We start from the raw sequence: 12,310 nt of genomic DNA, 5'->3' as shown, positions 1-12,310 counted from the left end.
CAGGGTTCTCCAGATGATAACCTCTTTCTTTCAGGTCACCACAGAGTTTCTTTTTTGTTTCACTTATTCCAAGTGAAATATTAGACAGCCAGTCCTCTCTTCTTGCATGAACCACAAAGGCTTTGATCAGGCTGAACTAAGAACTCCCAGTTGCTGTTGCTGGCTGTAAAACTGTAGAAGTGCCCTCTGTCTGTCTGTGTGTGTGTGTCACTGTGAGAGAAAGCTTGTTTGACTCTCTCTCTGCTTGCAAAACCACATGACCCTCTTAGAATAGCAAGTTTCTTTCCAGACAATATGCAGCCCTGACAAGCACTTTCATCTGTTGCCTTTTTGTAAGCAACAATCCATTAGTTAAGTCTCTTGGGCACTCTCCAAAGCTTTTGCAAAGGCTCTGAGGCTCCGATATGTCTAGCGTTAGCAGAGCTTTAATATTTTATAAGATCTGTTTTTAAAGTGTTTGTATGTGACCTACACCAACAAACCCTGCCCCAATTTATCTCCCAAAAACCTATCTATATTCTGTCATAATGCTTTGGCTTGGCTTCGCGGACGAAGATTTATGGAGGGGGTAAAAAGTCCACGTCAGCTGCAGGCTCGTTTGTGGCTGACCAGTCCGATGCGGGACAGGCAGACACGATTGCAGCGGTTGCAAGGGAAAATTGGTTGGTTGGGGTTGGGTGTTGGGTTTTTCCTCCTTTGCCTTTTGTCAGTGAGGTGGGCTCTGCGGTCTTCTTCAAAGGAGGCTGCTGCCCGCCAAACTGTGAGGCGCCAAGATGCACGGTTTGAGGCGTTATCAGCCCACTGGCGGTGGTCAATGTGGCAGGCACCAAGAGATTTCTTTAGGCAGCTTGACGTCCTGCTTTGCGGAAACTGCCAAAATGTTTGGCCTGGAAGTCAGCCTGAAGAAAACTGAGGTCCTCCATCAGCCATCTCCCCACCATGACTACCAGCCCCCCCACATCTCCATCGGGCACACAAAACTCAAAACGGTCAACCAGTTTACCTATCTCGGCTGCACCATTTCATCAGATGCAAGGATCGACAATGAGATAGACAACAGACTCGCCAAGGCAAATAGCACCTTTGGAAGACTACACAAAAGAGTCTGGAAAAACAACCAACTGAAAAACCTCACAAAGATAAGCGTATACAGAGCCGTTGTCATACCCACACTCCTGTTCGGCTCCGAATCATGGGTCCTCTACCGGCACCACCTACGGCTCCTAGAACGCTTCCACCAGCGTTGTCTCCGCTCCATCCTCAACATCCATTGGAGCGCTCACACCCCTAACGTCGAGGTACTCGAGATGGCAGAGGTCGACAGCATCGAGTCCACGCTGCTGAAGATCCAGCTGCGCTGGATGGGTCACGTCTCCAGAATGGAGGACCATCGCCTTCCCAAGATCGTATTATATGGCGAGCTCTCCACTGGCCACCGTGACAGAGGTGCACCAAAGAAAAGGTACAAGGACTGCCTAAAGAAATCTGTCATAATATGTAACCTGGAAAGGACCTGTCAATTTAAAGCACACACGTCAAACTCTGGCCCGCGGGCCAATATAATTATATTTGGCCCGCAAGATCATTTCAAAAATGTATTAGAGGTGGCCCGCTGGCCGCCGTGCCAGTATAGCGCATGCACAGTAATACAACAAATCCCAGAATGCATTGGCGTCGGCCCGCTAATGTTTACATTGCAGGGTCTCACCGTGGACTCTGGTTTTGGGACCTGGCCGGTGTCAGGGGAAGCCAAGGCCGCTTCCCAGCGCCCGGAACCAGAGGCCTCGGGCCTGACCTCGCCAGGACCGTTGCCCACGCCCCCTCCCTGCCGCAGGCCGACCCGCGACTCACGGTGACGGGGCCGCTGATCCGCCGAGATGCCGCCCTGCAGCGAGAGCCGATGCCCCCGCACTGTCGTTGTCCAACCCGATCGCCCGCAAACCCCGCCCTCCCGCACACAGGCCTGAGTAAGGATTATGAACTTTAATCTCAGGATAAAACGATCTTCCAATAGTTTCATGTCACAGTGATCAATATATTCCTGGTTAAAAATGGTCCTGCACCTGGATACAAGCTCATTAGGCATAAAACTTGAAAAGTGTGTCAATCAAAGGTTATCTGTACCAATGGAAAAAGGGCATGGCAAATAACCCTGCTAGAGTTCATGCCCACAATCAGTCACCCATTTGATTGTTTCAGGAATCATGTTATTCTCCCACATTCTCAATAGCCCTCAGATTTTACTATTCGACAGCACACTAGCAACATTTGACAGATCCTCTATAGAGAAATATTATTTATTGAATATTTTATTTCTCATTTGTTAATGCTTCTGGAAAGAGTTTATCCAAAACTATTATTAAACCTTTATTTTAATAAGAAAAAGTTTAACATTACATATGTTGAAATAAGAGAAAACATGCAGATGTTGTTGAAAATTTTCAATAAATATTTAGTTCGGCCCTCGACTTAGTCCAAGTTTTTAATTTTGGCCCTCCGTGAATTTGAGTTTGACACCCCTGATTTAAAGGGAACTGGGGCCCTGGTGAGTCAATAGTAATCATCACCTAGTTAGCAGGATTCCAAAGCATCAGAATTTACATCTACCATAATAGTGCATTGTAGGAGTTTATGGTTATGCCATTAGCAGCACAAAACCTCTCTATTCACTTGTTAACTGGTAGTGCGCAAATGTAGTTTTGACAATTATTTCCCTAAATTTGTTGTGGAAAAATTAACTCTGATAGTTACTGAATTCTAGAAAACAAAGGTCAGATGACTAAGGGAGCTTTGATGGATCAAGTTAAGGTTTGCAGAAGAAGGAATTCTGTCAGTGATGGGGGAAATTATCAGAAAATTTCCCAATAATTCCAGTGTTCACAGTTAGCGAGGTGGTTATTGGGACCGGGGTTCAAATGCCACACTGTCTGCAAGGAGTTTTTATATTTTCCCCCGGGGCTCCGGTTCCCCCTCATCCTTCAAAACATACCAGGAGTTGTAGATCAATTGGATAGCGCAGGCTCATGGGCTGAAAGGGCCTGTTAATGTGCAGTATATCTAAAAATTTAAATTTAAAATACATTTTCAATTTTAATGGATAGGAATTGTGTTAATCAGCATGGGGGAAAGTACTGTCACTAATTTGCTTTTTTTTTTGAGAAGACAACCAAGGAGGTTGAATAAAGGGTGTTATGTGTTGTCTATGTGGAAGTTTGTAAGGTATTTGAAAAGGTGCAGAGGGATAAGGCATATTGGATCCAATTAGTTAGCTTACTTTGGATCCCAAGTTTGCCTGGTGATAAAGATGGTGAAGGTTGTTTCTCTGATTGGAAGTTTCTAACTAATGGTACACCGTAGGGATTGGTGGTAGGATATATTGGGGATGAATGTAGAAGGTTTATTCACAAGTTGTTTGTGTTGTGGCTAGTAAGGAAGGTGTAAAAAGCTGCTGCAGGATATATAGCAGTTTGGAAGTTGGGTGGTGTGACTGAATTTAAACATGACAAGGGAGAAGTCAAATAGGAATAGAACAAACAGAAAATGGTAAGGCACTAAGAAATGGTGAGGAACAGAGTGATGTAGCAAGGTCCAAGAGCATTGTTCTTTGGAAATGGGAAAACAGGTGGAAAGGTGCAAGAGACTTGGGGAGTGCTCATACAGGATACCCTAAGCAGTGGTTCTCAACCTTTTTCTTTCCTCTCACATACCACTTTAAGTAATCCCTATGGTGCTCTGTGATTAGTAAAGGATGTGAGTGGGAAGGGAAGATTGAGAATCACTGCCCTAGACCCAATTGCTACTGAAATATTTTGCTTGAGAAAAATTGTCATTGGCCCATTTCCTTTGGAGTTATGAAGCCATGCACATAATAAGTCTATTACCTTAAATATTCGTGTATAATGCAAAAGATTTTGTACCAAAATTTGAGCTCAAAGTAGGGGGGTCGCATTATGCATGGTTATTATTTTAACAATTTTTTCTGCCAGGGTTTAACGGTAAGTAAGATTATCAGCAGCTGCCCACATTGACGGCAGCGCAACTAGGTTGGGCGGGGCGGGTGGAGAGATGGCAGTACAACTCTAGTGGGTGAGGGGGAGACGGCGGTGCGACTCAGGCGGGAGAGGGGGAGAAACGCCAGCACGACTTGGGCGGGCAAGGGGGAAGAGAGACGGCAACGCGACTCGGGCAAGGGGTGGGGGGGAGAGACGGCAGCGCGACTCGGGCGAGGGGGAGAGACGCCAACGTGAATCGGGCAGGCGAGGGGAGTGGGGTTATATACAAGTGGGTCGCATTATACACAAAACGCATTATACACAAATATTTACGGTAGGTACGATTAAAACAGTGATTTTCAAACTCTTTCTTTCCACCCACACACCACTTAAGCAATCCCTTACTAATCACAAGAGCACCTATGGCATAAGGAATACTAAATCTTTTTCTTTCCACTCGCATACCACTTTGAGAACCACTGCCCTAAAGGTTGACCTCCAGATTGAGTCGGTGGTGAAGAAGTCAACTACAAATTTGGCATTCATTTCTAGAGGAATAGTAAACAAGAGCAGGCATGTAATTTTGTGACTCCTTGGGGCATTAGTGAGATCTCACAGTTTTGGGTGCCTTTTTTGAGAAAGGATGTACTGTCATTGAACAGGTTCAGAGATCTACTAGAATGATAGGGTTAGCATATGAGGAACATTTGTTGGCTCTTGGACTGTACTCGCTATGGTTGTGGTCACTGTCTCCAAAATGCTTCCCCCACTGAGAGATCTGTCACCTGACTAGGTTCACTACCCAGTATGGTTTCTCTTCTCGCTTGTCTGCATACTGTGCCAGAATTCCTCCTTGGACACACCTCACAAAGCTGCCCAAGCATAACTTTTTCAAAATCTGCCTACTTAAGCAGCCTATAGAATACTCCCTTCCTGTTTCTGACTTGGACCCACATAGACCCAGTAGATGATTCCTCCACAATGTCTTTTTTTTTTTTGCAGCTGATGAGCATTGCCACTCACCTTCATGCCCCCTTTTTTATCAGATGATGTGAAATCCTGTTCTCAAATAAAAACTGGAGCAGTGGCCCTCTAACTTATTGTACTATTTAGGACTTTTGTGCCTGATCTACTCCTGGCTCCAGCTTTTCTTCTGTGTTTATTCTGCATACACCTCAATTGCATGATCTTTCAAAAATGTGCCTCCACAATTCGTAAGGCAGTGGTTTTCAACCTTTTTCTTTCCACTCACTTACAGCTTAAAGTATTCCCTATGTCATAGGTGCTCTGTGATTAGTAAGAGATTACTTAAAGTGGTGAGAGTGGGAATAAAAAGTTTGAAAACCACTGTTTTAATCGTACCTAATTGACTCGTTATGTGCACGGTTTCATAACTCCAAAGGAAATGGGCCAATGACAATTTTTCTCAAGCAAAATAATTCAGTAACAATTGGTTCTAGAGCAGTGATTATCAACCTTTTCCCACTCACATACCACCTTAAGCAATCCCTTACTAATCACAGAGTACCTATGGCATAGGGATTACTTTATGATGGTATGTGAGTAGAAGGAAAAAGGGTTAGACCACTGACTTAAGTGATAAAGTATTCCTGACATTCACCACACTGCACTGCTGTTCAAATTACTGTTTTCTAAACTTGTAATTATGTCCTTGTTTTGAGACTCTCCTGCTAATGGGAACAACTCAACTTTTAACCTGTCACGACCACCATAATGTTAACCTTCATTCTTCTAAGCTACATTGAATATGGATCTGACTTTTTAAAAACATTTGTAGTTGGACAGTTTTTTTTTTCTCCCCCAGAAATGGCCTGCTAAATCTCTTCTGGCCTTTCATTAAATACAGCAAAACCCCTGGAATCCCAGCCACCTACAGGAATTGGTAGATCTTGGATAAGTCTATTTTCCAGTTCCTTGTGACTCTTCCAATGCCCATCTAATACATCTGCATTAAGAATAAACTGTTTAAAAGACAAATATACTGCACTGTACTGACACTGAACAAACTTTGCTTGCATGAATAAATCTTTTATTTTCAGTCACATTCTTTGAAAACATTTAACGGTTGCTGCACCACAGATTCCTCCCCTCCACGGAGCCACCCAAAAGACAAACCATCTCATTATAGATAATTAACCCTCCCTCTTCCAAGTTTACAGATAAAGTATCTGACTGGTGCAACATTTACAAAGTAGGGATAAGGAGTCATCCCAACAGCTCTTCATTCTGGGTAATACCATTGCTGTTTCACACAACTTTATTCAAGCAGCTGATCAAGGCACTCCACTAGATGAATATGTGCTCCCACCTTCAAAGGTTTAGGCCATTTACTTCAGAGAACATTTACTTTTAGAGTTTTAAATTTATGTAATTTTCTTAACCTATTATTTATTGCCGATTGCTTTAATTCCAGCTTCCAGGGTTTTATCTGTATAGGGATCAAAACTGTACAGCCTCCACACACCCTGTTCTATTAGAATAATACTCTATTTTTGAACCATGGTGTCCACAGAATTCTGTTTTACTTGTTTTTGAACTGCACTTCCTAATGTCTTAACTACTGTAGTGACAGTTGCACCACAATTTTCCTTAACTTGACTAAGGGGCCGTCCAGCTTGTTCTTTTTAATTCAGGTTTTCTTTTTATTCTTATGCCAACCTTCACTGAAGTAAAGCTGAGGGACAGTATCCAGCCCCTCACCTCTACACATCTTTGCTCTGTCACTGGTTTTTACACTTTCTGGCTCTTGACCTCTCATCTATTTCCAAATCCACTTCAAAGTGCAGGGGTAAAAATGCTGAACATGCATTTTCCTGTGGCATTACGAATAAAAGCCAGGCAAAATCTAGTTCAGTACAAGTGACAAGCTAAGCAGGTAAGCTTTCCATTTTAGAATTTCACAAATGTTGTGCCTATTCTTAATTATAGTACACTTCTGAAGGAAATGTTCATGTTAAAGCTTTCATTAAAAGTTGGTCTTTGGATAGCATGTAACTATGGTTATACTTGTATGGATCTCATTTCACACTTGTAATATTTGGTGCTACTGTTTAAACTTGGATTTGAACCAATTTGCATATTTGCCAGGCATTTGCTACAGTGGTTTGTGCTGCAGAAGGGAAGGATCCGGACAAAGATAATGGACAAGTGGATGGAGTCCTATAGTATCCTTTTGTGCATTTTCCTGGCAGTAAGTACAGCAGCAGGTGTAGTTTATTTGCAAATCCTCAATTTCTTGTATATTATTAAGCTTTAGCTGGCATTGGAATAGTCCTGAAGGTGGTCTCAATGCAAGATCACAATCTTTTAAATATTCTAATAAATTTAGTACAAAATCATTTAGGTTGTTTGGTATTTACCAGATAGACTACCTGCATATGTGCACAGGTTCATTGTGGTGTCTGAAATGTAAAATGCTATTTTAAAATGGTATACAGTCCATCTATCTCCAAACTCATTAGGCATGTTTACCAAATTTGGGTGTTGGATACAAAATGTTATCAAAAAACATTCCATCTTCATAGCTTCCTGAACAAATAAACCAGGTGTCAGTTGAACCTATTTATTTTGTTGTATTTAGCTGGACACATAAGAGGCATGGACCCGTGGGTGATAGGTGGTCTAAGGAGGTGTCAAATGGAGCAATGAGTAGAGTTGGGGGTCACAGCCAGGAGGGTGATAGATGAAAGCAGACAAAAGCCCCTTTCACACTGGCACCTTGTCCCAGTAATTGACAGCCAATCTATCAGTTAAAAGTCCATTGTGAAAGTTCCTTAAATCAGCACACAGGCATCAAATCACAACCCAAGTCCTTTTTACACTTGCAACCCAGTAAATCAGTTGTTCAGTGTCCCATTAGGAATGGCATTTTTTTGTTCATACTTGGTCACTCTTAACTGGGACACTGCAAACTTTCATACTCACTACAAGTCATCCCCGGGGACAGGAATGTTCTACATTCTATCAGTCACCTCATGACACAGTAAGTGATGATGGACCTGCCCTAAATCCTGATCAATGTATTATGATCTTATTTAAAACAAGATTAATCATGCCTAAATATATAATTAAGCTTTATGTACAGCAGTATCAGCCCTTATTGTGCTGACCTTCATAAACCTACACAAGTGCTAACAATAAATAGCAATCTCTAAACAGCATGGGAAAGTTGGTAGTGCTAACGCATACAATTTGAAAAGGCCTTGGGGGCAAAAGCGATGGTAAACCTGCTATCCCAGAATTCCGTGCGGTAGGTAAAGGGCTGCATGCACGGAGTACTCGAGGGGTTTCTCTGCCATATGGAATTCTGGGAGGGCAATCTACATGGAGGGCAGATCTTCTCAAAAATTGACCTGGTCCAGGAGTACCCCGTGCACCCCAAGACAGCCCTCATCACTCTGTTCAGCTTTTGAGTTCCTCTTCATGCCATTGAGCCTCAAAAACAGCGCAGACTTTCCAGAGACTCAGAGGGGTGCGGCCTGGATTTTGTTTTTTTTAACCTAATGACATCCTCATCACAGTAGTTTGCTAACACACCTGCATCTGCTCTGCCAGCTTCTGAAGGACTACGGCCTAGCCTCCTCCAACCGAGCAAAATGTCAGTTCAGCCTGACAGCCATCGATTTCCTTGGGCACCACATCGATGGATGTGGGGTGGTCCCTCTTCCAAAGGTTGAGGCCATTCTCAAGTTCGCCAAGCCAATTACAGTCAAAGATTTGCAGGAGTTTGTTGGGATGGTTAACTTCTACCATTGATTCCTGCCATCAGTGGATCGGAAGGAGAAAGACAAGAACCAAGACTTGCTGTCAGACCTTACCCCCGACAATCACAGCAGGGCTATTAAGATGGAAACAAGCCCTTTAGCCCAACTTGCATGTGCCAAAGAAGTTTTCAATCTGAAGTCACATTTGGCAGATCTCATACTTTTCCTATTCAAGTACCCTTCTAGTTTTTCTCTGCCAGTTATCCACTACCCTGTGCAGGTAAGGTTGTCCCTCAAGGCCCTTTTTAAATCTCTCACTTTAAACCCATTCACCTTCTCCCTGCACCTCATGATTTTATACATCAAGGCCACCCCTCAGCCTCCAAAATAACAAAAAAGCTAGCCTATCGAAAAACAGGAGCTATCCAGTTGCAATAACATTCTCATGAATCTTTCCAAGAAAGAAATAGCAGCAGGATCAGCCATCTGGCCCATCAGTAAGGTCACAGCTGATCTGGCTGTGGACTCAACCTGGCTTTTCTCCTCAACTCTTCCCTTAGATGCAAAATTCTTTCCAAAATGTATTTAAATGAGGCAGCTTCAGCCATTTCCTTGGGCAGAGAATTCCAGATTCAGTAGTCTCTGGGAAAAGCAGTTTCTCCTCAGCTGTCCCTTAGTTCTAGTTTCATCTTCCAATGGAAACCATTTTCCTGCCTCTTATCTATCCCTTTCATAATTTTGTTTCTAGATCCCCTCATTCTTTGCTGCTTAATGACAACGTTTCTCTAGTGTCTCAACTGATGCAGGCAAGCATGCCAAATGTTGCCTTCACCACCCTGTCTACCCACGTCATTGTTTTGAGGGAATTGCACCCCTTTACCTCTTGGTCGGTCTCCAGGGCTATCATTTACTGTGCAACTCCTGCCTTGGTTTACTTGGGGAAAAATGCATTGGAGTTAAATTCCATTTGCCATTCCTTGCATGTTTCCTCAATTGTTCTGGACAAAGTCCATTGCCCAGGTCAATCCTCTCATTTTGCATGTATTTTTTTGAAAAATTCCCCACACAATGCTTTACATCAATTACTCCTTTACAGAAAATTATCCATTATAATTGGTGCATCTTATGTACCTGCTTTGCTGCAAGAATTTCAGTATGAAATTCACTGTGTAAATGATAAACTCAATTAGTCACTCTTTAGTCTTGTTCCAAAGGAGGCTGCTGGCAGCAGCCTCCTTTGAAGAAGACCGCAGAACCCACCTCACTGACAAAAGGCAAAGGAGGAAAAACCCAACACCCAACCCCAACCAACCAATTTTCCCTTGCAACCGCTGCAATCGTGTCTGCCTGTCCCGCATCGGACTGGTCAGCCACAAACGAGCCTGCAGCTGACGTGGACTTTTTACCCCCTCCATAAATCTTCGTCCGCGAAGCCAAGCCAAAGAGAAGAGTCTTGTTCCTCACCAGCAACTACAGACAGTGCTGACATCTGTCAAAGACATTTTCTTCCCCAGCTTTTCCTAATGACCTAGGATACACTTGGCCAGGCCCCAAAAATTTACCCACCTTATACATCAGATAACTAACATCTCTAATGTGGATCTGTTCAGAGATATCACATCACTACTCATTAGCCTTCACTCCCATGAGCTTTTCCTTTGCAAATACAGATGAGAAATATTTAAGACATCACCCATCTGCTCTGGCTATATGCACTAGACCCCTTAATATATTGTATGTCTTAAGATTCTTAACCTTGTTTGCCAGAGCCATCTCAAGTCCACTTGGTTCCAAGCATACTCTTACATTGCAAGGGATTCACTTGATCCCAGCTGCCCATTACTGGACATACATTTCACCAGATCCTCCACCATTCCTGCCTCATTCCTCCAAAAACATCTGATTTGATTTGTTCTTCCTTTAAAGTATCAAATATGTATGGATTTAAATGTTAGTGGAATTCAGTTCAAAATTTTGCAAGGCCACAGGGAAAGAGCAGGTATATGGGAACAGTTGTTCAATTCAAAGAAGCTGGTGCAGAAAAATCAAGTCCTCTAGATTTAATTAATACAAAGTAGGTATGGAAAGTATTGTTAGAAGAACCCCGGCAAAGATAATTTGATGACCTAGAATTTAATGCATATCACTTGAGTACTACTGAACCATATGGTTAACGTAGCAGTTGGCACACCACCATTACAGTCCCAGTGACATGGGTTCAAATCTGCCATTACCTGAAAGAACTGTTCTCCTGTGGGACTCCTCCCATATTCCAAAGACATACAGGGCAAAGTAGGTTATGGCCCAAAAAGCCTGCATCTTAAATGAAATATTTTCCTTGACCTTAAAAATCAGTGCTCGTTTTATTCGGGCAGTTTCAGAGCTGGAATTCTTGGGCTTTATCAAGCCAACCAAACAGAAGACTGATCATGTTGCAAGACTGACATGGGGTGGTTTCTGATGCTATTTTCTCCATTCAAATTAGGCCTATGATGCTGGAACTGTGTAATAATAGTGAAATTCTGCACTAGTATACATGCTACAAGATTATAAAAGATGCTTCAGAAACAGTTTGATCTTTATACAGCCCCACTTTGCGCTTTGTCACAACCGTTTGGCAGGCAGTGGTTGACTTGCTACAAAATCTATCTACATCCCATCTCAAATAATGGTGTCAGACAGCTAGGGTATTTTAGGCATCAATCCTTAACCATTCATAGTTTGTATTCAGTAGGGTCAAAAGTACTAGTCAAAATACAAAAACCTTGATGTTACTGCCACTATTTTTGTGGCAATTCAACAGGCTTTTATCTATGCTCATATTTGACATCTATCTAAATTGATTCTCCAGATATGGAAAGTTAGCTACATTTTCATGATCTTGCCAGAAAGATGTTTAGAATGCTTTGAAAACCCACAGCAACCCTGTGTGAAAGACAAAAGCAACAAACCATCTGATCTACCTGATCCAGTGTTATCCTGACCATCTCTGAGAGTCATTGGCTTCCATCGGAGTTCTCCCCAAGGGAACGGCCTAAAAAAAGGAACCTTGCTTCGAGTAAGCTGAAATAACTAGAATGGATGCAAATTTGTATCTTTTTATAACCAAAACTAAAATCTTTAGCAAGATGTACAAATACAAGTTTTTGAAATGGCAAATAAAGTCTTATAGTTTTAAAAAACATTAAAACTGCATTGTTGTATTAAAATATTTATTTAGGGGAGTTGAAATAAAGAGCAAACTAGTACTGATGAAAAGGTCAAATTTTAATTTTCTCATTACTCATTTTATACTGCCACCTTTTGTTTATATTCTAAACAGTGAATTGAAGGACCCAAGCTGGGAGAAATCAAAATCCTGACTGCAACTTTAAAAAATCTGCCAATGCCACTTAAACTATTCCTCATTGGATCAACACATTTGGCCTTCATTGCAGATAACTTCTTCCAGATAATATTGAGATTCAGTACAAGTTTCAAAATAATGCAGTCATAATTTGGTATCATCTGCATTAATACAACTCAGTCAACACCTTGATACAGTTCTATATCAAGAATTTAAAGTAAGTATCATTTCAAACACTAATGAGAAAA

General features: G+C 42.1%; 1 protein-coding gene across 3 annotated transcripts in view; it reads left to right on the top strand.

Annotated features, from left to right (window-relative positions):
• orc3 (origin recognition complex, subunit 3) overlaps positions 1 to 11,906 on the top strand; it is a 66,929-nt gene extending 55,023 nt beyond the window's left edge. For all 3 annotated transcript variants that reach the window (XM_069887358.1, XM_069887357.1, XM_069887359.1), the window contains 2 exons: positions 7,101 to 7,177; positions 11,072 to 11,906. In XM_069887358.1, coding sequence (XP_069743459.1) covers positions 7,101 to 7,177; positions 11,072 to 11,177 — 183 coding nt within the window. In that variant the 3' untranslated portion in view covers positions 11,178 to 11,906. The remainder of the gene's footprint in view (positions 1 to 7,100; positions 7,178 to 11,071) is intronic.
• The last annotated feature ends 404 nt before the right edge of the window (positions 11,907 to 12,310 follow it).

Source organism: Narcine bancroftii, chromosome 6 (genome assembly GCF_036971445.1).
Source record: "Narcine bancroftii isolate sNarBan1 chromosome 6, sNarBan1.hap1, whole genome shotgun sequence".
Lineage (NCBI taxonomy): Eukaryota > Metazoa > Chordata > Chondrichthyes > Torpediniformes > Narcinidae > Narcine > Narcine bancroftii.
The sequence above is the reverse complement of the archived record's forward strand: the minus strand, read 5'-3'. Positions and strand labels throughout refer to the sequence as shown.